This window comes from Pteropus medius, unplaced genomic scaffold, assembly GCF_902729225.1.
Source record: "Pteropus medius unplaced genomic scaffold, Ma_sr-lr_union100, whole genome shotgun sequence".
Lineage (NCBI taxonomy): Eukaryota > Metazoa > Chordata > Mammalia > Chiroptera > Pteropodidae > Pteropus > Pteropus medius.
The window spans coordinates 2922202-2949764 of NW_024356333.1; the positions used below are offsets into that span (position 1 = coordinate 2922202).

Sequence of the window (27563 nt, forward strand, 5' to 3'; positions counted from 1 at the left end):
TGTGACAGAACCTACACGGGCCGAAAGTCTAAAATACTTTCTGTCTGGTCCTTTACAGAAAGAACTTTGCTGACTTCCTTTGTGGTTGTCACTGAGATGGTCAACATGGTTTATGTTGCTGGGCTCTTGGTGGGGTTCACCTAGGTTCTCTAAGGGCAGTTTTAAAAGATGGCAGCAGGCAAACGAGAGGGCTCCCACTTGCAGTGGGCAAAGGGAAAGAGAAAGAAGGGATGGGAGTTGTTACGTGGAAGGACCTTGTCCTTGGAAGCCAGCAAATGCAGCCGGGCCCTGAGCACCTACGTGGCCACCACCTCCAGATTAGGAAGGAGGCTGATGGGTAGGTGCCTTGCTCTCAGCTGTGAGACAAGGTGGGTCTCCCCAAGAATAGGTACGGAGGCCAGGGATGAGAGTGGGATGCAGGACAAGGTGGCAGGCAGAGCTTCTCCCACAGCAAGCCTGTGAGTCTCTCTACCATGTAATAATAATGAGGCGATCACACTTAGAGATCGCCAGCATGTGCGAGGGCTGCAGGGAGTCAGGCTAAGGACAACCTCAGTGATGGAGTCACGGTTGTTGTCCTTGCAGCCGAGGGGAGGTTGTGGGTGGGAGGGGAAGCCCAGAGAGGTGAAGGAGCTCGTCCAAAGGCTCATGGGAAGGGCGAGAGGGCGGGTCACTTCTACAGATGGCCAAACACAGGGAAGGAACAGGCACCCAGGGAGGGGACGAAGAGGAGCAAGGCGCATTCAGCCAGACAGATCCTCTGTGGGATGTGATGGTTCCTCCACAGATAAGCAGATTCTGAAGGGAGAGCTGGGAGGGTCAGTCACACCCACGCACAGGGATACTGTATCTATTATAAGAAACACCTTTTTTTCCCCTCCAGACTGTAACTAATTTTACTTTCCATTTCCACAGTGAGTTTGCAGCTAAAGTTGAAGGGCCACATAACATGGAAGAGCTGATCCCTCCTGGGGAGTCATCCATTTCTCCTAATTGTCTGAAGTCACTCTGGAACCTGGAAGACCAAAGCGAAGGCTCCCTCCTCTCCCCCGCTGCTGCATCTGTGATGGGAGCTGCCCTCAGATATGCCCAGAGGGCTCCATCCTTTAATGAGAACTCGCCTAGGTTCTAATCCTGAGAATGTCACTATTTCTGCTTATTCTTAGAGCTACGCCTGCTTCTCAGTTGCCAGCTGCCCTTGGCAATAGCAGCAAAGGCTGGGACATTAAAAAAAAATAGTTTAATGGTTTCTATACATCATTCTAGTTTTTTTTCTTTGTCTTATCAACCAAAAAACTGCCTAGCAGTAGAAGTAAAAACAAACAAACAAACAAAAAACCTCCAAAACCCAGAAGTCACCACTTTTCTGCCACCGGCCCTCACACCTGTGGCTGTGGGTTTGCTATCACGGTCTCCTGACGGGTGAAGCTAGGAAGGTGGCACCACATGACTACAATGCTCGGCTGCTGACAGGCAGGGACCTCGGGTCACAGTTCCAGGTCAAAACTTCCTGTGTAGATGTCAGCCTTCATCGTGGCCATGGGGAACGACTAGAGATGAAGGCTCGTGTCAAGCTCTCTCTCCACGTGCTGTGCCATAAACCACGTGGGGGACCCTGGGCTGGCTGCTTCACTGCCCTGGAGCCCAGTCCCTGCATCTGACACACAAGAGGCCTGCACCGCGTGATCTCTGATTCCCACCATTAGGGTATTGTTATTCTTTGTTCTTGCTTTCAGCTATTCTTGAGACAAGTGTACGCAGCTACATTTCCTGAGAAGAAACAGAGGAAGGAAAAGAATCTGGAGCACCTAACTGAGGAAATAATTACTGAGAGTGATGCAGTTTTATCCATTGGGGGATTTTCTCGGCAACCGCAGACCTTTTGGCCCCTGCTCTGAAACCTCTTGGTAAACCTCCTGATAAGCCTGGTTCTATTTTCACAGCGGCACACTCGAGTCAAAGACGTCACCTCATGCGGGATGGTGGGAGAACCAAGGGAGGAGATGAATATACAGGGCTTGGTTTACGACCTGGGCCCTTTTCCCTTCTTGTCTCTTCCAAGCCTGACGCAGCAAAGGGAGGGGTAAGCCAACTCTGGCCCTCTCTGTGCCCATGGAGTGGCTTCTTCTCCGACATCGAAATCACTTCCTGGGCTCAGGGGGGCCGCTGCTCCTTGGTCCTCGTACAGCCCTCGCTCAGCACGCAGAGCACGGCTCACACACACTCACAGGGTGATAGGGGCCTGTGTGTGCCCTGGCACATACCGCATGGAGAACGACACTCGTCTACACCCGCACCGGAGATGTCCCGTCTGTGGAGAAGCGCCGTGGAGACACAGTCATTGCCTTGTCTTTCCCGGCTGGTTGTGGTCCTGGTTTGTAAAAGTCTTGCAGTAAAGACAGCCCGGGCTTTAAGTTACTCTGGTCCATGCGACCACATTCCCAGAGGACAGACGTCCACTGCCACGTGCACGAAACGCCAGGACCATCCTCACTTCTTTCACCCGCGGTTTGCCCCCTGCTGAGTGTTCCTGAACTGGTCGTGCTGTCGGCCTCTTTTTCCTCTGGGCCCCTCGGAGTCACCTCTGTAGCTCTAAGAGTCTGAATTTACTTCTTCAGCCCCCAGCGTGACTCAGCATCTGCCTATCTGCCCGGGGGTTTCCCGCACGAACTCCTAGGTCCTGGAGTAACGCATTTTCCCAAATTATTCCTTCCCCGGGTGGACTGGAAACACTTGCTTTTGTAGCAAACTTGATCCTAATGAACTGTTTAAGTCCCTGTATTTTCTTGAGGAGAAATGGGAAATCTTTACTTCATGTGGCTGAGAACAGAGCAATTATCTAGCAAGTACTTTATTTCTATAATTATTAAATTCACTAGATACAGTATGAATAAGATTTCTACCTCCCAAACCCGAAATTTTACTTTTGAACTTATTCCATGAAGTTTAGCAACCCCTATCAAATATAATTATATTTTAAATTTGAAGACAATTTCTACTCTCTCAATGGTTTTGATCCTTTTAAATAGCTCTTTTGTTTCTTCCTAGGTGAGGGCAGTGGTTTAAGAGGGGCATTTGTAATTTTACTGCACTTTTTATCATAGTTAACCATCCATCATTTAGATTTGAGGTTGCCATTTGAATGTATTTGCAAAAAAAAAGAAGCACTTCACAGCACTATTGGGAAATGCAACAGACCTGAGTGGAACTCACTGATTTTCTTTAGCATTTTGATTAGATGGGTCTACAAGTTCAGATAAATCAAAGTAAAAATGAAACTCAGCAGGCATGACGAAATCAACTGAAGCTGCTGAAACAGTTGGTCAGAGCCCACAAAAACCATTTCCCTGTCTAAGACTGGGGGATAGATCCGGGACCTAATTCAGGAGACAGCTTCCGGGGGCTGTCATCACTCAACTCCGCAAATAGAGAAAGGCATTTTCAACAACAGATTTGGTTTTTTAAACTGTAGCTTTGCACAGACATCAGTAAATGACACTAAGTTAATTTCTATAAACAACAGGATGAATGCACTATGCCACTTCTTAAATTATAAAAATTGGACCTTAATCCCTACAACACCCATGCAATAGTGATAACTGGACATAGGTGAGTGGGGGAAGTGGTGGAATAAGACTCAAATGACATACTTTTACTAAAACAGTTTGATCGGGGAAGATAGGAGCCGGAGAAACAGCCCCGGCTGCGTGTAGAGAGAGCGGTTTCTATTCCGGCTTCTGTCTTCCCTCCCGGAGACTCCCAGAGGCCGCGAGGGTACACAGAAATTTGTTGTGAAAATGACATTTTTAAAAGAAAGATTCTGTTTATTTGTAAACCAGAGAGGTTAATGTTGACTTTACCCACCTCACGAGGTGGAGGGGGCTGTATCCTAGGAAATCGTACATGTCTAAGTCCAGGAAAATGCTAAGATGTTGACCCGTTATCATTACTGCATCCATGTTAGGACCTTCGTAAAGGGAAGGTGGGCATCAAAATTGCTTCCTGCTGCCTGGAAAGTCAAGCACGAGGTATGATATTCTTAGCTGCATGTGCTCGTGCTCGCTCACGCTCGCTCACGCTCGCTCATGCTCTCAGACACAAAAGTATTCCACATAACTGCAATTAAATATTGCTTGTGCTTTTGTTTTCATGAAGTATCAGGTAAAATATAGATTCAGAGTCTCTCTGAAGCTGAGTACTATAAGAATACTGAAACCATGCAGAGTTGATGAGTGAGATAGCTCTTTGTCTTATCGACAGTCCCAAAAATGTCTCTAAGAACAGTCTTGAGAAAGAAATGCAAATGAACACTGACCCCCACACTTTTCCTGTGTTCTCTTTCTAAACATAAGTCTGCTTCATATATACTATCACTCCTTTCTTGAGCATCAGTTGTAATAATTTTAATTTATAAAATCAAATATTAAATTATAAAACATTTTGTGTTTTCCAATATTTTTTCATCTGTATTTCTCAAAATGTGCTTTGAACTTATTTTTCTTATTCTCCCAGAGTACCCAGTAAAGTGCTGGACAAATAACAGACAACATAAATTCTTCCTGAGGACTGATTAAGAGAAAATAAGCTAATTTAGCTATAAACTGTTAACACTCTCAAGATACACTATATTAATGTAGCTAGAATCTTCTCTTTAAGAATGGCAAAAGTTTGCAGAAGTCAGATTTTTATAACTATATTCACCAAATCAATTACTTTAATGAAAATCTCTTCTCTAATTCAAAGCTTACTTAAGAATTAGAACTTATAAATGAAATATTTCACCTATACATATTAATAAGTATGACGTAATGAAACTGATTTTCATTATGCAACACATGAGAACCTGCCTATTTTGAGTGACACTATAGCCCATCTCAAAATTTTTGTTTAAAAATGCATATTTATTACTATTTTATATCATGGATTTTTCTTAAGCAGTAGAAACTAAATTTCTTATTGTGTAGTTCTACTAAGCCTGACTAGACAAATGAAGCATTATTGTTTCATAAATGTTTAATGAAGTTCTTTTGACCGGTCTCCGTTTTAAAGGCAGCATTTTCATTTTCTCTATGTAAGAAGAGAAAAACCAGTGAAAACTCCATCTCTTGTTGGTGTCAGGAATACTGCGTTGTCTAATTGCCGACAGCCTCGACTTACTAAGTAGTAAACAGGGAAGCGTGCATCATTTCATTCCTTCGGACACCTCTCTGAGTGGACGCAACAATTCATTACACCGAGCAGGTCTAATTCTCCCTTGATTTATGGAAATGGTGATAATAGTCCCTCTCACAGAATGCTTTGCTAGGAGGAATCCAGATCTGGGCACTAAAACCTTTATGGTCTCCCCAGGAGGAGATGGGACACAGGTGGTATTCTCGTTACCATAGCCAAGACAAGGCAGGGGTTTGCCTGAGGTCTCCTGGCAAGTCAGTCATTCAGGCAACAGAATCTGGGTCTCCTGATGCCCAGCGCACATTGCAAAACCGCAGAACACACAGGGGATTTGCTCAAATCACAGGCACAGACAGGAAGAGGGGAAATGACACCCAGGACGGTCACTGCAGAGTCCCCATGGCAACTGTCGCCGTTTCCCTCTGACTGCACATAAAGCACACCGAAGGGTATCGAACAGCATAAAAGCCTAGTGGTGCCCTTAATTAGGTGGGATCATCACACCAACTCCTCGACGTCCCACAGTCCAAGCTAGCAGCCCCAAATTTCTCTCTGTGATGCTGAATCCTGAGAGCATGGCACAGTTACTGCAACAATCTCTGGTGTACAAGGGAATATCAAGCTCTGATGATGATGAAATTTGATAGCAGTAATGTCAAACTTTATATGACCATAATCCAAGTTTACAACAATACATTAAACGATAATGCTACTATTTATATCACCATAAACTCAGTTTATGGTGATATAAATAGTCATGCTAATGGCATTAACAGCAGCACTCAGTGGAATCACAGCTGTTTAGGGCTGCTTTTATGCTACTAGAATTGCTATTTATATATCACCATAAACTCAAGTAGTCAAACTCATTACGTATGAATATACAAGGAAGACGGATATCCACACTTTAGGCCCAAATCTAAGCTCCTGTCACCCTCTTCTACGTGTTAAGGTCTTCTTGCTCTCCATTTGGTTCTTCGCATTGCCCGATGTTTCTTTAGGAGTTCGAGAAGAGCAATGTTTCCTGCCATCCTCTGATTTGCTGGGACACACCATTTAAAACTGAGAAGAAAGTGAGAGCCCACACTGCTGGGCAAACTTACTGTCTCCTTGGCAGCGCAGGGGACCCACGCTCAGTTTGGCTTCTGAGCCTTGCCGGTCAGTATCTCCAACCACTACCTGGTTCACTGGCAGGTGATCTTTGTAGGATAAGAAGCCAGCATCCTTCCTCCTGAATCACAGAGAAAGACAGAAAAGGATCAAGAGGCTGAGTTAGAAACGTCTTTTCTGGTCACTGCTTAAGTTGCCTAGTAATTGACACATTCCAAAAAATGTTCAGATGTTCACTAAGTAAAACCACAGTTAACGAGTTGTTTTCACTCTTCCTGTGGGTGGTCTCGCGGTGCATTGCTCAGAAGCAGCCGGGACATCTTCGCTTTCTGGAAAAAGAAAACTGACACCCTGATTCCCAGAGTGTCACAACCAGTACGCTACATGCTATTTTAGGTTGAGAGCCGACGACGGCGCTGCTTGAAGAACACACTCCAAACACTGAGCAGAGTTCACTGTCGTCGTGAAATCTAAAGTTCAACGAAGTCAACTTATTTCTTACATAACATATAAACCAGAACCTTATTTTTTTAAAAAAGAACCCTTTGTCTCCTTAATTGCTTTGAAGGCTTCTTTCCTTGCTGTGTATCAGCTAAATGAGGGATGCTTTTTTGTTCCTTCATTTCCTCTTGTTTAACAACTGAAAGCATTTATGTGACGTCTCCAGCACAGAGCAGGTGCTCACTAAGTGTCTGCTGCCATCCAGAATACACGATGGAGCTGAGATTCCAGCCCGACCTGGTTTTCCTCCTAGATTCCTTCTCCTGTTTATACTTACCTTGTTTCTGGTCTCCTAACTCTACACCATACCCACCCTAAGTAAAGGAAGAGGACAAGGCTAGTTGCAAAGTACTGGTTCTAGGATGGAGCACAGACATCCAGGAGGTCCGTGGGGATGGGCCCAAGGTCCGTGGGGATGGACCCAAGTCGAGTCACGTACAGCACAGATACTACCTTGATAGGAAAGCCCTGCCCCCTCATCCTCTTTTCATGCTGCTGAGGCTGAGGGATCCCCTCATTTAAGGCTGGCTGGGGGTGAGGCACAAATCTGTGTAAAGTCATTCCAAAAATTTACCCTTTTACATGATTTGTTTGCACTGTTCAGTCTGAATATAAATAACGAATTTTAAATTGTACATATAACTGATCATAGGAAAGAAAACTAATGTTGGATATAGGAATGAGACAGACAATTCAATAATCAGGTTAAAGATTTGCTTCACACGTCTTGGCAAATAGTGCAGGGAATTGAGGAGAACCAACTTAGAAGCCTGCCTTTAAAATGCTGTGCTGTTAGAGGCAGTTATTTATCCCTCTGACCTTCCAGAATGTCAGTGAACACACACTCCCTCATGTGTCAGGACCCACAGAAACCCACGAAAGAGTCAGGGAATTTAGCCAGTGGGCCTCAAACAAATGTTTGAGTGCCTTAGGTATTTCATTGCTTTGAAGTTTCCAAAATAAAGGTTATTTAAAAAAACTTGTCTATCAAATTAGAACTGAGACCATGCAGAAAAGCACTATGATTCTTATTGATACCGCAGCTACGAATGACCCAGCCTCAAATATCTCAGTGGAATCTTCTGTAAACTGAACTTCTTCTATTTGAACTTCTATCAATTAAAATCACATCAAGGAAGGAACAAAGCCTTTGATATTAAGCTTGATGTGTTTCTTAAAGGAACAAAAAATGAAAGCACCTTTGGACAACATACTGTAATTTGACAACCTACTAGAAATGATGTTGTGTACTCCTGTGAACTTCGGGCTGTGAGTCTCTACAAGTTCATTATCACTTAGGAAAGCACAACTCTAAACCAGGGGTCTGCAAACCAAATCCTGGGAGCCATTTATCTTGTTGCCTGCTCTCTTATGGCCCGTGAGCTAAAAATGATCTTTACATTTTAAATGGTTGAAAAAGAATCAAAAGCAGAAAAATATTTTGTCATGTGAAAATTACATGAAATTTAAAGTTGGAGTCCATAAAGTTTTTTTGAAATACAGCCAATTTTTTTTTAACATTTATTGTCTAGGATGCCGCCACACTATAACTGTAGAGTTAAGCAGTTATGACAGAGACCACATAGCTCTCAAAGCCTAAAATATGTATTATCAGAACCTTTATAGAAAAAGTTTGCGACAATATGGATGGACCCGAGATAATCATACTAATGGAAATAAGTCAGACAGAGAAAAGTTGAAAACCACATGATATCACTTATATGTGGGATACGAACCTAAAAGCTACAAATAAACAGGACAAACAAACAGAGACTCAGGGACATGGACAATAGACTAGTGGTTACCAGAGGGAGGGGAGGAAGAAGGGAGAGGTAGATGAAGTAAAAGAGGTAAAAAAAAAAAAGTCTGCCAACTCCTGCTCTAAATCATCTCCTTCCTTTGGGGATTTACTGAGCAAACATTCCACTGACTATCATGATGAGCAACTGTTACCCGACTCTTCTCCACAGTCAAGTGTGGCAGTAGGGGCACCAGAATAACTTAAACTTAATTAATAATTAACTTTGTGACTGACTCTGAACTATACAGCAGGCAGCCATGTGTCACCTTTGGTAAAACAAGTTTCTATGCTGAAGGAAGACTGTGTGCTCTAGAAGTTGTGGGTACTCTCACTGTTTAACTGTCCCAGCAGCTGTAAGATGGTATGGCTAATTTTATAAAAGTAAGATCTTTGGAGGGGAGAATCTTTATGGTATTCCGTAATGGAATGAGTTATGATCATGAGAATCTGAAGGGTACTTTTTGATAAATTTATATTGTCATATATGTCAAAGCTTATATATATATGAATTCATATATACCAGTATACACCCTCAAAGTCAGTATACCCTCTCGAAGGTAACTGCTATTTTGATCCCTATTGTCATAGGTTAGTTTTGCCTGTTCTTGACCTTTATATACACAGAACCAGTATGTATTCTTTTGTGCCTGGCTCCTTTTACTCAACCTTATCGCTCTGAGATTCATCCACAGAATTTATTCAAAAAATATTTTGAATAAAAAATTGTGCTATATTAATAAAAAATGTAATACTACATGATAATGAGGATGAACATTCCCTTGCTGTCACTGGGTTGTTTTGAGTGCTTGGCTGCTGTGAATAAAGCTGTTCTGAACATTCTTATTCATGTGTTACTTATAAGCACTCATTTATGTTGGGCGTTTACTCCAAGGCAGAAATATTGGGTCATAACATTCCGTATATACTCTCATTTATACATATGTTTAGCTTCAGTATATACTTTCAAATAATTCTCCCAAGAGCTTGTATCAGTTGACATTTCCACCAGCAGTGTATTAGAATTCAGGCTGCTCAACATCTTTGCTAATATTTGTTTTTTTTTTTTTGGTTCATTTTTGACGAGTGAGCAAATAACTACTTTATCACGAAATCTGTACTATTGTAAGAGCATTTTGAAAAAAAATGTTTGGAATTAAATATTCCAAACACTATGTATACTTTTATTGCTGAAATGGATATGTACATAATCTTATAAGAATTTACACATCTACATGCTTTCATAACTTGGACATTTTTAAATCTTTGCAATCATAAATGTAGAGGTCCATTGGGTTTTGAACTTATTTTTTAATACTAAAATGGGTCATTATTCAATTATTTTGCAAATAAAACTGATTAACATGAGAGAGGATAGAAATTTACAAGCCACAGTTTATCAAAACCTTTGAATTATTGGTTAATGAAAATGAAACATTAACATCACGATTCGCTAGGTGGATCAAATGTACTTTTACCTAGCATGATAGATGTACCTTTAGGTAACATATTTGAATGTTAACTATGACAGTCAATTAAGTCAAGCATCAAAATGAATAAAAAAGAGGCAGATATTCAAATTACTAATCCAAAACTATATAAAATATGTATTCAATCACACTGCAGTTACTAAAAATTAGAGTAAAAATAAGTAATATCTATTAATATTTTAGAGAAAATATTAATTTCAACTTTTTAAAAACATTATTTAAAAGATCGTTTTATATTGAACCTAAAATATTACTTCATAGACCCTACATATTATTTTTATACTTATTTGTGTGTTTGAAAAATTTTAATGATAGGGTGAGGATCAAAAAATATGAAGAACACTAATTCACATAAAACAATAACAATAATAGGACATTCATCGTTAAGCATCTATGTATATAACATCTAATCTGATCAATTCTTCCTTATAGAAGAAACTGGCATCACTATCTCCATTTTACTGATGCGAAGGATGAGAATCAGAGAATTTATCTTGACCAAAGTCACCAGCTCACAAGTATTGAGTGTGGATTCAGATCTAGATTATCTGGATCCCAAAGTAGGACTTTTCACTAAAAAAAAAAAAAAAAAAAAAAAAAAAAAAAAAAAAAAAAAAAAAAAAAAAAAATCAAAAAACCCCACTATGTCAGTTAAAAGCCTTTGTCTTTTAAATTCACTTATAGATGAGGTGAAAAAAATACCGCTTTAGATGTGCTTCCCTTTCTAAAATGTTGAAGTCATTTATTTGTAAGTAGTAAGTTTAAAGATATCTGTAACGTTTTACTCGTACACATGCCCTCCTCCATTTATATTCCGAGTAAGACAGAAGTCTAGAACTCCAAATCACCGATTCCAATAACATATTAAAGTGTACAGAAGGATGCAGTTCGGCTAGTAGTTGTAAAACTTAGATATTCTTAACCAAACCAAGAAAACACGAAAAAGTAATTATTAGCTGAGAAAAAAAGATGAAGTTACCTTCTTGGTCATTTTTGATAAGAGATCTAAACAGGGCACCAGAGACTTTGCAGTCACTTGTGGACTGTACTGGAAACAAACTGGCCATGGAAACATTCATCAATGGCAACAAAGCACCTGGACGAGCACAAAGTTTTGGGTTTGATGCTACAGCACAACCTATTCTTAAAAAATGATGCGTGGGTGAAAAGAAAATCAACTGAGATCTTTCGCGTGACCCTTCAAAACACCTACAAGACGTCCATCTTAGAGCCTGTGTGAAAATTATACAGCAAGCAAAACAAGCCTTTGTTGAAAGTTATGATCTTTACAGATCAGGGTCAATCTAATTTAGGGAGATAATCAGTGACTCTTTATCATGTTAGCATAATCTAATTACATCTGTTAGTGGGTTTGTACATTAGAAAAATTCTATCATCCATTTCAAAGAGGCTCTGGTTATTAAAGGAAAACTTGACTCTATGGGTATTGTTTCTCTAACCTGGCATTACTGTTACTTTGCATCAGTACTATTTTCCTGAGGAATTCTGCCTTACACGGCTGTTCTTCCCCTGCCTTTTTTTCTTACCCTGCTGAGAAACAAAAAGTCTCTATGCAGTCCAGTCTTGCCCTTAGTTCAGTGAAAAAGAAAAAAAAAAAACCTGAAGAAGATAAACATCTCAAGCTTCCACAATTGTGAGCGGGCTTTTCTATCAGATGTTATAAAAGTGACCACACTATGAGTCTGTACTATAATTCTAGCAGAGCAGAATTTCTCCACTGTAAGGTTTTTGAAGTACTTGCTTACTTGAGGAAAAAAAACCCGAAACAGAATTAGAGCTGGTGAGCTTTCATGCATTTCCCTCACGGCATCACCTAAGCTAGACATTTCTGGAAGAATCCACGGAGTCAAAGTTTTAGCTATAGAAGCATAAGAAGGAGATGAAGAAATGAGAAATAAATACATATGATACTTAATATTAGTCACTAGAGAAATACAATTAAAACTACATTAGATGCCACTTTATACCTACCAGAATAGTTGTAACAGAAAAGAAAGTAACATGGTTGGCAGGATTTGGGGAAATTGGAATCATACATGTTGCTGGTGGGGTTGCAGTGGTATAGACGCTTTAAAAATAGTTTGGCAGTTCCTTAAAAGTTAAACATAGATTTATCATGTGAGCCAATAATTCCATTCCTGGATATCTACCCAAGAGAAATAAAAGCAAATGTCCATACGAAGACCTTTAGGTAGATGTTTATAGCATCTTTATTCATAAAGCTCCAAAGTGGAAACAATCCAAATGTCCTTTCACTAGTGAATGGATAAACAAAGTATAGTATACCCATTACTCAGCAATAAAATAAAATATGGATACAAAGTATAAAATGAATAAACCTCAAAAACATTACATTAAGTGAAAAAAGTCAGACAAAGAAGACCACATAGTCTGTAATTCCGTTTACATAAAAAATGTTCCGAAAAGACAAATGTATAGAGACAGCAAGTAGATTAGTGGTTGCCTGGAGCTGCGAATGACAACAAAGATTAATGGTAAACAGAAATCTTACAGGGGTGATGGAAACAGCCTAAATCTAGATTGTGGTGATTTGTTGTACAACTTGGTGAATTTATTAAAAATCCTTGAATTGTATACTTAAAGTGGGTAAATGTTACGGTATGTAAATTATACTTCGATAAAGTAATTTACAAAGAGAACTAAATAGCTTGAAATCAGTGGGCGGTGGGAGAAGACATTTCCTCTCCACGGATCTCACCGGCAGCACTGACATACGGAGTCATGAAGCAGTGCATTTCTGGCTTTGGAGTCTTCTACTTTGTGACTATGAACCTGGGACTATACAATCTTTACTGACGCTTTTTTTTTTTAGGGGCTTTACCCTGTTTTTAAAGTTTCTATCAATCAATATTAACATATTCCACTGATGCTGCTTCCTGTATAGGATCTCAGAACACCCTTCCTAGGATACCTGCATTCAGTCTGCTCTCCCCACCCTTGACCTCAATAAAAATTATTTAATATGAGTCAAGATTTTAAAATGGCACAGAACATTCCACCAATTTCACCCATGTTTCAGTCTCATCCTCGTTCTTTTTTCGGAATTTGTATCCTTTACTCCAACCCTCTACACCTGTCACTTTCCCAAACTATCTTTAAAATACAAACTATCTCATTCATCGACCAAACATCCTTGCTTTTCTAGCATGTGCCTAACAGTAAAATTCTGTTCAACTGTCACCATTTGCAATTGCAATATCCTGAAAATACTTTTCAGCATCAAATCTTCATCTCAAGGACTGTTTCTAAATCTTTTGAAATCTTCTGTGTGAGTTTTGGTCCAAACTGTATGTTCACATTACCTATGTGTCTTTGTATCTTTTCTCTCCATCCTTTCTGCCTCCTAATAGCCATCCCCAGACACATTATATTTTTTCCATAGCAAGTAGAAAAAGTAGGTCAAAAGGTAAAAACCTGTGAGAATTTCCTGAGTTTTCCTGGAAATTTATTATTCTATAAGAAACTTCCACCAAGGATGTTAGATTCATTAGTGGTTATTTTAATTAAAGGATCTTAGCACTGTTCTTATTCTTTCCATCTATTAAATCAAAAAGCACATAAATAATTTACAGTTGTACAGAGTTTTAAAATATTCATAGTGCTTTCTCATGGATAATCTCATTTGTTCCTCATAACTTTGTAGGTACAAGGAAATTGGGATATACAGTTGAACCTGACAAATTCTGATTTCCAAATAATTATTCAGGAACATATCTATAACACAAAGTGAGACAGCTTCTAACTGGGAATGAGATGCTTCTCCAGGGCATAATACCAAATACCACTGAATTCTTTACTAGTTCATACCTAATGTACATAAAAAAGGCAGCAAGCCGATAAACTCAAGTCAAGACTAGTTCTATTTAAAACATTTTTTAAAGTAAATGAAAATTTTTATTTTGTCTTTATTTTTTTTTGGTCTTCAGCTCCATCTTTCTACACTTCTCTGCCTGCGGACGCACTCCACCGCCTTTTCCTTAACAGGAGATTAATGCTCTTATTCTTCCTTTGTCCTGGCCCCGAGTAAAACCCACTTTCAGAGAATAATGCGACAAACCATTTTTTCCCATTCCTTTTTCATAGAAGCAATGCCTTAATGGGACAAAGGGCTATTCTTGGAAGCCAGATCTATATGACTGGTGGAGGCTGGACTGGGGAGAGGGAGGAATCTTCCTGGCATCACGGAAATGACGATGCGACATGGATACTAGTTCCTAAAAGGGCGGCCCTATCATCACCATGGAACAGGGTGCCGGTTCCTCTACATTCATTCACAGAAATCGGGATAAAAAGTCAATGTCTTTGGTCACAGTACACACGGGGGCCATTTCAGCATGGCTGGATCACCAGAAGCTGAAATGAGCAACAAAACTGTCCAGTATACAACACAGTAGAACTTTTAAAATGCTTCTAATGGTGTCCTCAGTCACCAATGACTTCTGAGCTTTCCTCAATGGATGTAAGGTAGTGTTCTCTACAAAGCAATTAGAGTAATTAAGAAAACCACCATAACAATTAGATCTTTAGAATCCATGTCTATGTCCCCTATGAAATGAAAGTAATTACAGATTCAATTACTCCTTTTCAGGGGGAATAGCTTAGGCCTTTTATAAATGCAAGATAATTATCTGTTCAGTTTAGAATCTCTTAGAAATTCCTTGTAACCATTTCAAGATTCTATGCAAAATGTTCTTCTTTGATTTTCCTTCTGGAAACCAAGTTCCCTGGGGTCAGATATATTGTTTCATGCAACTTTATAAAGCAAATACTAGTAGGCCCCTAAAAGTGGCTTACTCCATATGTTTCATGATTGAGTAAATACATGAATAAACATAAAAGTTAACTAGGCACAATCTTAAAATAGTAACCAGTATGTGCTTACTATCAATGGTAAGAGATGAGTAAGAAAACTTTCTTATAATTGGGTTTCTTGAAAGCTCTTGAAACACTTTTATTATTCCCTTTCTGTAATGAAGTTTTTTTTTGTTGTTGTTTAGAAAGTAGTATTAAATTAGAAGCCTCATATATAATTAATATACTGGAAAGGACACAAGAATTAGACCTTAAAGACTGGAGTCCTAATTCAAATCTACCTCAATGTCAAAGTAAGTTGCTATGTTTATCTGGGCCATTTTTTTATTTTTTAAATTTTACATAGATAAGTTATGGTATGTTTTGGTTCTGAAAGGTATTGGAATATGCAACTCCAAAAAATGCGTCTTTAGCATATAGATTATTTTGAGCTAAAGGCCATTGGGATCAATACTTAGGAAAAGCTCTAAAAACAAGGCCCAGGCTTTCCCTTTGTGAAGGAAATTTTCATTGGTAGAAATCTCTCCCTCTCCTGTACCAGCAAGAGGAGGGCTCTTAACAAATCATCAATGAAGGAGTCCATGGCTTAAACCTGCATGACGAATCTTGACTAAACAACTCTTATTTGCCATACATTTCCTAGTTATCTTCTCATAACTTGCCTCCCACACCTAGAAGCCCCAACTCCCTGTCCTTTGGCTTAGGTTGGTACACAAGCTCAAGTTCTAACCACCCCTTTGGGTTATTCATCTCTGGGTGCTCCCAAATACACATGCATGATGCTCATGTTAATAAACTTCTGTTTGTTCGTCTATCGCTCATCTGTCTTTGGCCAGTTTCATTTAGAGGACCCCCACGCCCTGGAGAACTTAAGATGGGTAGAGGAAAATACTATTTTTCTCCCCTACATTTCTTTGATTCTACTTATATTTCTTTCTTTGTGTTTGTAATTCTAGAACAACAAGCAGTAAGTGTTTGAAGAAATCCTGCATACTGAAATGTGTGGCATAAAATATAGTAAATGTTAGGTCTGTTTTTCGTGTGGTATAGTTATTGGTGGTCCTTTGAGGGCAGGACTTTGTAGTTCTATGTAGTTTTCCCAAAAGCTATTAGTACAGTACCCTGCATATGTTTTAAGAGACTATCTAGTTATTATCTCATTTTTCAGGTGAGGTAACAGACTTAGAAAAAAACTGTGCCTGATCTAGGACAGATGTTCAACTAATTAGTAGTTGAACTAGAAAAAACAGACCAATCTCCACTACTCTAGAATTTAAGAAGATGCATGATTATATTTCACAAATTCTGCTAAAATATTTTTAATTTTTTCCTTCACATAGTAAGAAAATCTGTTTTAAAATCATATAGGAGATCTCACTGGATTGAAGACTAGTGTGGACTGTTCACAGTTACTTTGTCTGTCAACATTTATATTTTCCCCAAGCAAAAGTTCTTTGTGTTTTTGAAAACAGTGCCTCATACATTACATGAATAACAAAGAGAGAGTACTTGCTGTGCAGCCGCCTTCCCATGTGCATATATTTTCATCTCTAGCAACTGATGGCCAATTCCCAGTATCTCAAAAGTAGTCAATGGAAAAATCTTTACTTATACTGGCCCTATATATCTTAAAAAAAAAAAAAAAATTAGGGTGCTTTGGATCTGCTCAGTGCTCCTGAAGCTTTGTTTCTGACCAAGAGACAAAAGCAGAAATTAGCGTGCCTAAGGCATCTGATCACTCACACTCCCTCTGCATTTGCATGGCCCACACCAGTCTCACTCCCAGCTCACGCCCAAGGGGGGGGGGGCGGTGGTTCCTTTCAAGGCTGCTCCTGGCTGGCTGCATTCCACAGCTTCTGTACCTGGCCCACAGGGCACAATGCTTTCTTGTCCCAGTGAACTCTGAAAGAGGAGGCCACTGGCAACGTGCCCATGCTCTTCAGTGTGACCCAGGCAGGGATACTCCAGGCTGGTGTGTCAATCCTGTGCTAACTCCAGCAGTCAGAGCTTGAAGTTCCCCCTTTCCACTCTCATAATGGTGGTGACAGTTGGAAGTAGATTGAATACGTGAACAACTCCACACGAATAGATCTTTTCTGCTGGTCTCCTAGACTTCTCCAGGAATTTTTAGACTATTCTTTTGTCACCTGAGATAGATAATTGTGAAACTTGGTTTTAGAATGTAGGGGTACTTGACCCCTTAGCCTAGTTCACAGCCTTGGAGCTAGTGCTGAAAATCCAAGATAAGAGAGGAAACCTAATGTATGATCCCTTCCTTAGATATGAAAAAAATTCTAAACCTGGCCAAATTTTATAATATCAATATTTTAAAATCTAATTTAGTCTCTGTGCAAAGCATTCCCTCACTGTCCCCACAGATCTTCACAATTGTGAAAGATAATATCGACTCTTTCTAAATTTTTACTTAAATAGATTGGTCTACCCAAAAGACAAAAGAGCGTTAGTTCTGATGAATTTGGCCTCAGCAGTTCAATGTACCTTGAAGTTTTATTTTATGGATTTGACCATCTTAAAAGGTGCTACTTTTCAATGGCACAACATTCTTAACTACAAGCATTGCTTTTTCTTCCCACTGCCATTTCTAAAGCCCCCTCCAAGTAACACAATCCACAGAAATTATTTTTTACTGGTTATTGCCACAGTCTTTTCTCTGCAAACATCACATCATTTCTGACACGCTCTGTCATCCTCACTTTGCCTCAGCGGGTCATTCTGCTTCCCTAGTGGACACAAAGACTTATTTGAAGGTGGAAGTAGTTTTCCTTACCCATCTCTGAACTCCGCAGTGCCCTTATGATAAATATTTGTTTTTATATTATCGATATCTCAAAGATGCTGTGGGGTGTAAACGTGAAAAAGGTCTCAGCTACAATAATGAAAAATTGTAAAAATCTCTAGTATTAAGAAATTAAAGAGTATACATCAGGCATATCAACAAGGAGATCATTGGTGGACATATCTCAAAGACTTCCACTAAAGTAATAAAGAGAACTTTCAATAACTGATATTCAAATGGGAAGTGAGAGAGTAGAGACCAACCCTAATCTCTTGAAGTCGAAATGAGAACTGAGAAATGGGACAAGTGATAGAGGTTGGAGGAGTCTTCAGCAGTAGGTTTTGTTTATAGAATGGGAGCTTTATCACATATATCTGCAATCAATTTGCCTTCATTATTTTCCAAGCTTGGAAATAAAACTTATGAATGCCTTATGTATACAGACAGCATATAACTTTGTCCAGAGTATAACTTAAAGTAGCATCTAATTAGGACATTCTAACCATTGCTGGGAAATATAAACACAAGGCCAGCATCCTCTTATTTCACATTTAGTGAACAAAGAACACCTTGGTCTCTGTCTTCAAATCATAACTAATCAAGAAAGGTACACCTGGCCTTTCTGAAATATAATAGACAACATATTTTGGGAAAAGATTCTTGGGCTTGCATTCTTGGAGAAAATGACTGAAAGAACTAACTAGATAATTTCACAGTGAGGTTAGAGCTTTGTGGTTAAAGCTAGCCAGCTGGGTCTTTGATGTTTACTGGGTTTGGAGAAAAACAGAAATTCAGTAACCCTCTCAGGAACATTCTAAAACTTCAGTTAATTAGATTTTAATAAACAAGGTCATCCTTATTGGCAAGCTTATTTTGTAATTTAGAGGGTGAACCATTTATGATGCACTCCGACTTACACAAATTAAAAGACATATAAATTCTCCCCCCCAGAAGAAAGGCAATAAGAATCCATCACTGTTAATTGAAAGATAGCAAATACCATCAAAGAAAGGAGTGGCCTGAACTTGTGGGGCTGTGTACATCATGAATGATGCAGAACTTAATTCAGCGGCAGTTTTACAGAGAGAATAAAGCATACGAGTGTCTTGTTTATGTGGATTCATTTTGCTCTTGTGAGAACCCAGAAGGGGAAACTGCCACATTCTTCTGATATGGCAGAGTGTCCAGTTTGTAAAGAATCTGAAAATGGAAAAGGAAGTGATGCAAACACATCTGGGGAGGATGTGGTCATTTTATTTGCTTGAGGTGCACAAAATTTTGATGACTGAATCTAACTTCACTTAGAGATTGTTGTATAGTCTGCTTGGGCTGCCTTAGCAAGATACCATGAGTTGGGTGGCTTAAGCAACACACATTTATTTTTCATAGTTCTGGAGGGTGGAGAGCCAAAGTGCCAGGAGTGTTGTCTGGTGAGGACTCTCTTTGGTTGCTGACGGCCACCCCTTCACTATGTCTCATGTGGCCTCTCTTTGTACGTACACACATGTGTGCGCGTGCACACACACGCACACAGCAACACGGGCGTCTCTTTCTCTTCTTATAAAGACATGAGGGAGGACATAATCACAATTAAGTCCACATGGTTGTGTATTTTTAAGTTGGGTTTTGGGAAACATTAATTCTGGGAGATGGTAATAAGTTTTCTGAGGGAGAAAAAGATATCTGGTCTCCCAAATGTAGTAAATGCCATCTATATTCTATATTTCACTCTTGGAGAACAAAAACACCGATTAGTATAATAACGACTAAGGGAATCCCTATCCAGCATCCCAAGGAAGGGACTCCTTTCCCAGCGACTATATTAATACCTTGAGAAATAATGTTCTGCATTGTACTAGTCTGTGAAACATGTTTTTGGCATTTTATGGCTTCTCCAATGCAGCTTTAATGGCAAGTCACTTACAGGGCTTAACAGGTGAGATTAAGAGACAGAAAAGAGAGAACATTTGTGAGTGTTTAACATCTTAATTAAGGATGCTATATATACAGCTGCATACTTGTTCCCATCACACAAAGCTAGTGAGAGTCTTATTCAACTACTATGGAACAACTCTTGGACTTCTGTAATAAAGCTCATTAAATTACTTTTCCTTCCTTGGGGAAAAAAAATGAGAAGTTTACTCAACCCAGGTATCTATCAACGAACAGGCAAAAATAATCTAAGGTAACAGAAGTCAGAATAGCACCCTTTGGGGGTGATGCGTAGAAAGGGGTAAAAGGGAATTAGGGAGCTGATCATGTTTTACATCTTGACATGGGTAATGATTTCATGGGCAAAAAATATATAGTAAATGACCAAACAGTTATGATTTGTACACTTTGCTTTACACTTTTGTTTTCTATGAAAGTTATAGCTCAAGAGAGAAAAGTATTTGGGCTTATCATTGCTTTTGGGGACGAAGCTGGAATTCCCAATCCTGGCCCCCTCACACAGTAGGCCCACGTCACCCTCCAACATTCCACGTGCTCTGAGGGCTCCAGACATGTAGAATATAATGTCGTATCCACTCCTTGCCTCCCTCCTTGCCACACGATGATTTTTTTCTTTATTTTCAGACATCCTCTGCACATGTTGTTCCCTTTTCTGAAATGTCCTTTTTATTTTTCCTGACTACTGAAATCCGCTCATCTTTAAGGCCTTATTCCAGTTGTCACCTCTTCTGTGAAACTTTCCTTAACATCGCAAAAATGAATTACTCTTCCTATGGGTTGCCATGGCAATTTATTTACACAGATAATTTGGTTATGGCTGACACAGATTAGGAATTTTCTGGGACTTGCCTGGTTTCAAATATTTAGCTCTTTGTCTTTATAGTACATTCCTAGCATGTAATCTCATTTTTGAATTGGAGCATGTGGCCAAACAAAAATATAACTCTAATGATACAGTAGGTTTTATAATTCTCTGTCCTCCTTACTTCAGTGTGACCTCCATGAATACAGATTATGTCTTACTCATTTCTGTAGGCACAGGACTTGACCTTGACATTGCAGTGTCAATCATCTGTGTACTATAAGGAAATTTTACCTTTCTAAAAGCTATTTGCATCGTGGATTACCACGGTATATTTTACGGTCACATTTTTATTGACATAAGTGATCAGAAGGCAAGATTTGATAACACCATTACAACACCCACATTTTTCCTGGGCAGGATAGTATTCTTTTTAAGAAAAGAGGGTCTGGTGTCTAACTGTGTTTAAGTTTTATGTCTTTTTTCTACTCTGAGTGAGTTAACTACCTAAGTGTCCATTTCCACACCTGTTAAAAAATTTGCGGGGTGAAATTAAATGAGTCGGTCGACTGTAAATTACTTAGTACTGTGCCTATCACAAAGTAAGCATTTGATAAACACCAGGTTAAACCACATGAAACTGCCAATGTTTAACTGCATTTGACATTCAAAAATGGCAGTTTCATATGGCTCAATATAATGTTAACTATTTTAAAATCATCATTTTCACTTCCTTTTACAACACTGTTCAACAAATGGCTCTAATCATTTCCTTTTTAATGCTTAGTATGACTAGAAAAATTCAACACGTATAAAGAGGGCTGAATCTACTCCAGGCTCATGCTTTCTCTCAGGTAATGAGGGATGATTTCTGCCTACAGCAGGAAAGAGTTTAAGACAGAGAAGGACACTGGACAGTCTCTAATTCCTCCTGAGCTTGGCTGCCTCCTGTGCAGTTTCTTCAGCTGCAAACTCAATGCCTAGGACATGGAGGCTAGCATTATACCCCGAGTGCACTTGTTCTAACTAGATCTGAGTATGGATTTCTTTAAACATTGTATCTACAGCTCACTTGGAAGAGGAATGGTGAACTTACTTGTTAAAACTTTCAGAAAGAACTTGCTTCCTTATTCATTCAACAACTATTAATTGAGAATCATAAGTTTCCAGGCTCTGCATTGGTCTGGTGGGGAATGTAAAAATTAATCAGTCCCAGCTCTAGTCTTTAAGGAGCACATGGCCTACTATGCTATTCGCGTCTCGTTTATTTTTACCTTAACTGAGTAATTAAATTAATACAATATTTCTCTACCATAGCACATCAGGGAATCTGTCTGTTTTATTTGTTTCCTTTTGCTAAATTTCTGTTGCCTTCCCCTATTTTTTTTCTTTCTTAGTATTCCATTTCTACAGTTAAGAATAAAGTTTACCTCCTTTGAATAATTTTAATCTCCTAATTTAATTCCTTTAATTAAGTTCAAATTCATTTAAATAGTTATAAGCATTCTTAAGGGAATCATGCATTTTAATTATAAGTAGATAATGAATATTCAATTACTGAGATTCTGAAATAAAAATTATAATGCCAGTGACTAAAATGTACAATATCTTGAATCCTTTATTACAGAGTTACCAATGAGAATAACCCACTGGGAATAACTAATTTTTTCAAGCTAGTTAAAACAAGTGCATATGAAAGAAAATGTTTTAATATTACCTGATCGAAATATCTCCCCTTTCTTATTGCGATATGGAGGGCACATTGCTAATAATGCCATTGCTGGCTATAGTGACCCTCTGAGAAGGTGGACGAGGTATAGTTCACAGATCCCAGTGATGAAAATGTAAACCAGTAGAGCGGGGTGGAGAACTCCCTTCCCTGTGTGCATCTTTTCATCACTGTGCACACTGATGCTGTTATCTGTTAAGTGACCACACTAGCTCGTTTCAGATAGGCATACAAGAAGTACTTCTTTCTGACTTCATCAGGAAATATCAAATACCCCTGGACTAGAAAGTAAAATAGATCAAATGGAAGCACAATCATTTAGAAAGAGGAAGAAGAAAGAGAGAAAGAGAAGTGGATCTTTTCATGTCAGTACATTCTAGGGATAAAAAGAGACAGAATGTTAAGATAGTGAGGAGAGAGAAGTTCAGTACAGGGAATATAAATTAAATGCTAGAAGGAAAAATACAGCCTTCTCAAGGAGTCAGGTAGAAGATCTCTGATATAAATAGGTCAGGTTTGAGGAGGCAGAAGTATATAGAATCAAAAGATACGTGATTCAGAAGGCTTTTGACAAAAAGGGGATACACTGGACTTCTAACAATCTATGTGCAGTTACTTCCCTGCATATAATTTGTGTCTTTAGTTAACCTCTTCAACTATGTTCTTTGTTGTACTCAAGAATTACCTGCATGTAGGCTGCTGCTTATAACCATAAATTATAGGAAAGAAGAAAAAAGCCTTATTTCTAGGGCTTTTTCTTACGTTTGAGTAAGAAAGAGCCTACCTATCGAAAGTAACAGATATATAGCGTCTTTGGCAGAGAGAGAGCGCCCCTAACCTGAAGCTGCCTCCTCTCCACGGACTTCAGGATGCTGAGCTTGTCCTGTTTTCAACTTTCTTGGGACAGGAAACAACATTCCAGTCGATGATGGTCAAACACTGAGTATCAGCATCATTATTAACACTCTCCTCTCTCCTTGTCTATCTGGGATGTCCTCATTTGACAGGCTAATTTCTGGAAATCCATATTAGACATGTGTTTTAATCAAAAACAGCTAATCCGTTACTAACACCACTACCAGGAGCCAGGCCCACCTCACTGGTTAATCACATTGCCATGCATCGGTTTCTTTGCTTTTCTCTGCTTCATATTCTGCCAGTAGTGGCATAAAGCTCCTTCGTATAACCCTGACTTGTCCTACTCATTCATCAGTTACAGATGCTGACTTACACATTCCAACAGGTAGTTCATCGCCTCTCCAGCCCTCAATAAACACTGCTTATCATTTTGCCGTCACCCATGCAGGGACACTCATATAGTCCATTAGAATCTCAACTTAAGAGCCAAACCCGATAACCACTCTGATTCTCACGGTTCTGCTTGTGTTGTAGGATGATGGGTCAGGGCAGTGGCTTGTCAAGGTGGTATGTGCATGAAGGAGTCAGCAGTCTTCTTAGCCCAAAGGAAGAAAAGAGCTGCAGGGCTGAAGCTGGATCCTAGTGTGTGGACTATGTTCTGGGAAAAGGGGCAATTTTGAATAGAATGAGACGACTTTAAATGATTTCGAGTTACTACTAAGAAGGATGCAATAAAAAACTGATTTAGGTGAATTTCTTCCCTTGAAGCGATGGTAGACGCCCAGACCAAACCCACTGGCCTGAGCACTGGACACCCTGCATCTTTCTGAGGAAAGTACCAGAGACATCTGAGCAGCAACTAGAATAGCAGAGGTGAGCACCGGCAATGTAACAAGGCAGGTGAAAAACCTGTGTTTTCAGTCATACTTGAGCCAACTGCTGGGAACTCTGAAATAGCTGAGTGAGGCTTAAATTTCCAAGACTGCTAATTCAGGTGGAACTAGAGAAATGCACTTTGTTACATAATATCGTTTTTCCATAGAGGAGAAATAGTGTTTTTAAAAAAAATTTTTTAAACCATTACCTGTCTAAACTGATATGTAAATCTATAGACATATTTGAAGGAGGACATAGTTGAGATGGCTAATTCCACTGGATGTCAAAGCTTGAAAAAGCTACAGTAATTAGTAATATTGTTCCATGAATAGAAAAAATTTAGAATCATAGGACACCATAAAAACTAGAGCCCAGAAACAGAGTCACACATTTATAGACCCTTGATTTATTATACAGATGTCATGACCCTGCTGTGAGAAGATATCAATAAATGGTGCTAGGAAACAAGAGAAACAGAAAACAATTCCAGGTGAATGTAAATTTAAAATGAAAGACAAAGTAACCTTCCTAGGAAGTAATATAGGAGAATATCTTCACGATTTCCAAGTAGGAAAAAACCTTATGAAATTAGACATGAAAGACACTGCTATAGACTGGAAGTTTGTATTCCCCAAACTCATGTGCTGAAATCCTCACCTCCACTGTGGTGGTGTTAGGAGTGGGGCCTTTGGCAGGAGGTGAGGTCATGGGGGTGGAGCCCTCAGGGCTGGGGTAGGGCCCCCGCACCTCCCCCAAAAGAACTCCCTTGCCTCTCCTGCCCTATGAGGACACAGTGAAAAGACAATCATCTATGAACCAGTCAGTGGATTCTCACCAGACACCGAATCTCGATCTTGAACTTCTCAGCTTCCAGAACTGTGAAAAATAATTTCTGCTATTTATCAGCCACCTCGTCTATGGTTTTCTGTTATAGCAGTACAAATGAATTAAGACACTTTAACTCCAATGAAAAGATGCAGGTTCCATTAAAATCAAGAATTACAGGATACTCTTTCAAGATATCATTAAAAAAATAAAAAAGACAAGCCACTAAGTGAGAAAAGAAATTTACAATAGATGTAAGTGGAAAAAGGCACATAATATACATAAATAACTACAGAATAATGAGAATGATGGACATAACATTGGAAAAATGAGAAAGAGACTGTACCTGTCACTTTTTTGGAAATCCAAAAGACCCAGGAACCTATGAAAAGATGCTCATTCTCAGTAGCACCAGGGAAATGAAAATTAAAACCTCAATGAGATGCCATTACACATTTACCAGAATATCTAATTTAAAAAAAATTGACATTACCCATTGATGGTGAGTAAGTGGAAGAGCAAAATTTAGGTCACTCTTGCAGACATGTAAATTGGTAAAATTTCTTTAAAAAAGTCTTTAATTCAGCAAGTCTACTCTCAGACAGAATAGCTCCAACAAAAAACGGGCTCATATGCACCTAGAGACATGAACGAGAATGCTCATGGCACTATCTGACCAGCTCAAAACTGGGAACAATCTTAGTGTCAATCAACAGCTGAAATTGTAGAATATTTATACCGTGGAACACTGTAACAATGCAATCGACTACAACTGGGTAAAACAGTATGGATGACTCTGACAAATTTTATATTGAACAAAAGCGATCCAGGCAGGATTTATATAAAATGAAGAAACTTGCAAACCACATTTATGGTGTTAGAAGTCAGGACAGGGGATACTTTTGGGGAGAAGGGAGTAGTAGTGATTCAAAATGAACATGAGGGGTACTTCCAGGCTGCTGATAAACTTCCATTTTGTTTTCTCATCTGTGTGATGGTTACATGAGTAATTCTTTGGGATAAATCATTGAGTTATATAAGTTGGATCTTACTTTTCTAGGTGTGTAATATATCATAATAAAGAGGCTTTGTGAAAATAAATTAATAACAGGTACTATGGGACAGATGGAGGTTAGGGGTGAAAGCTTTCATTGTATATATTTGTGTAATTTTTGGTTCTTGAAACAAGTAAATATGTTACCTCTTTTTAAAAAGTAATCTGATTTTCAATAAAGATGAAAAACAGAAGATAAACTAAAATCTCATATTAGAGCCCTGTGGTCCATGGTCATTTCAGGGTCTGGGTTTAAGAAAGTGTCTTAGTTTGCTATAGCTGCCATAACAAAATACCACAGACTAGGTGGCTTAAACAAGGAAAAGTTAATTTCTCACAATTCTGTAGGCTAGAAGTCCAAGGTCAAAGGGTCAGCAGATATGTTTTACCCTAGACCTCTCTCCTTAGCCTGCAGATGGCTGGCTTCTCACTCTGTCCTGATGTGGTCTTCCCTCTGTGCATCCACAGGGCTTCTTCCTAATCTCTATAAAAACTCCAGTCAGACTGGATTAGGATCCACCCTAAGGACTGCAATTTAAACATCTCTTTAAAACCCTGTCTCCAAATACAGCCATAGCCTGAGGTACTGGGGTTTAGGACTTCAATATATGAACTTGGGGGGTGGGGGATGACAAAGTTCAGTTCATCACAGAAGGGATGTCTGAATGAACTTCGGTTTGGGCATGCTAGCCTTACAGTGAGAAAGAGGAGCGAGCACAGGCTGGCTCTCTTAATGAATGTCTCGACTAATTGCAAGATTTCATTTGTGTCTCTCTTGCTGACTCTATGCAGATTTGGGAGAAATAAGAGGAGATGTAAACTTTTCTTTTGAATATTTCCAAAAAATATATATATATTTTGGTCATAGCCCATTTAAACACAACTTGAAAGAGAAGAGATGCTCTGATATGTTCTGCTTATCTCATTGAGGGTTTTTCTTTTTTCTCCCGCCAAAGAAATAATCCTTGAGATATTCTCCAACAGACCTTTGGAAAACATTACTGAGAAATATACATATCAATACTCACCCATGTATTTTGTGTTTCTTAAACATAAAAAGTAACCAAATTCTACGTCATAACATTCAAATTTAATAATGCATATTTACTGTTGATTCAAATATAGGTATTAGTTTATGGTAGTTGAAAGAATTAGTATATATTAGCAACGCAAGCATCTAAATAGGCCAAGTGGGCTATAAATCCTGAATTGCTTTCAAAATTTGCAATGTGCAAACCATAATTTCATTTTGCTATGGAATTCTTTCTTGGAGAAAATCGTTTCACTATAAATAGCTCCTGTGTTAAATCATGCTTCGATTACGATCAGTGACTCTCAGGTCAAACGTGCACCTCTGATCGCCAGCCGTCCATCAGGAACTGGCTGTGCCGAGGTCCAACTCTGGTTCGGCTGCTTCGCTCTTTCACCTGTATCTTGGCTTGTGAGCCCCAGGGGTATCTTTCCCTAGAACAAGAGAGATTTCTGCTCCACTTGGCCAGGGACTGTACATTGCAAGATGGCTTAGGGCTGAGCCAACTAGATAGTTGTCCTGTCCTCTGATTCCATAAAATAAAACCATTTCCTCTGCTACGTGAAGAAATTCTCTCAGTGTGGCCTGGTGACAACTTTTCCAGAGGTCCATGAACTGTTGGACCCAACTACATCCATAACAATACTAAAATGTTAATTTCCTTTTTCACTGTCATTCTCTCAAGAGTGTATGGTGGAATTTTCTAGAGGCAAC

At 39.2% G+C, this 27563-nt stretch overlaps 1 protein-coding gene across 1 annotated transcript in view; it reads right to left on the reverse strand.

Moving 5' to 3' along the window:
• The window catches only part of CNTNAP2 (contactin associated protein 2), a 1613390-nt gene that overhangs the window by 273842 nt on the left and 1311985 nt on the right, over positions 1-27563 (reverse strand). The window contains exon 15 of the mRNA XM_039861152.1: positions 6276-6403. Coding sequence (XP_039717086.1) covers positions 6276-6403 — 128 coding nt within the window. The remainder of the gene's footprint in view (positions 1-6275; positions 6404-27563) is intronic.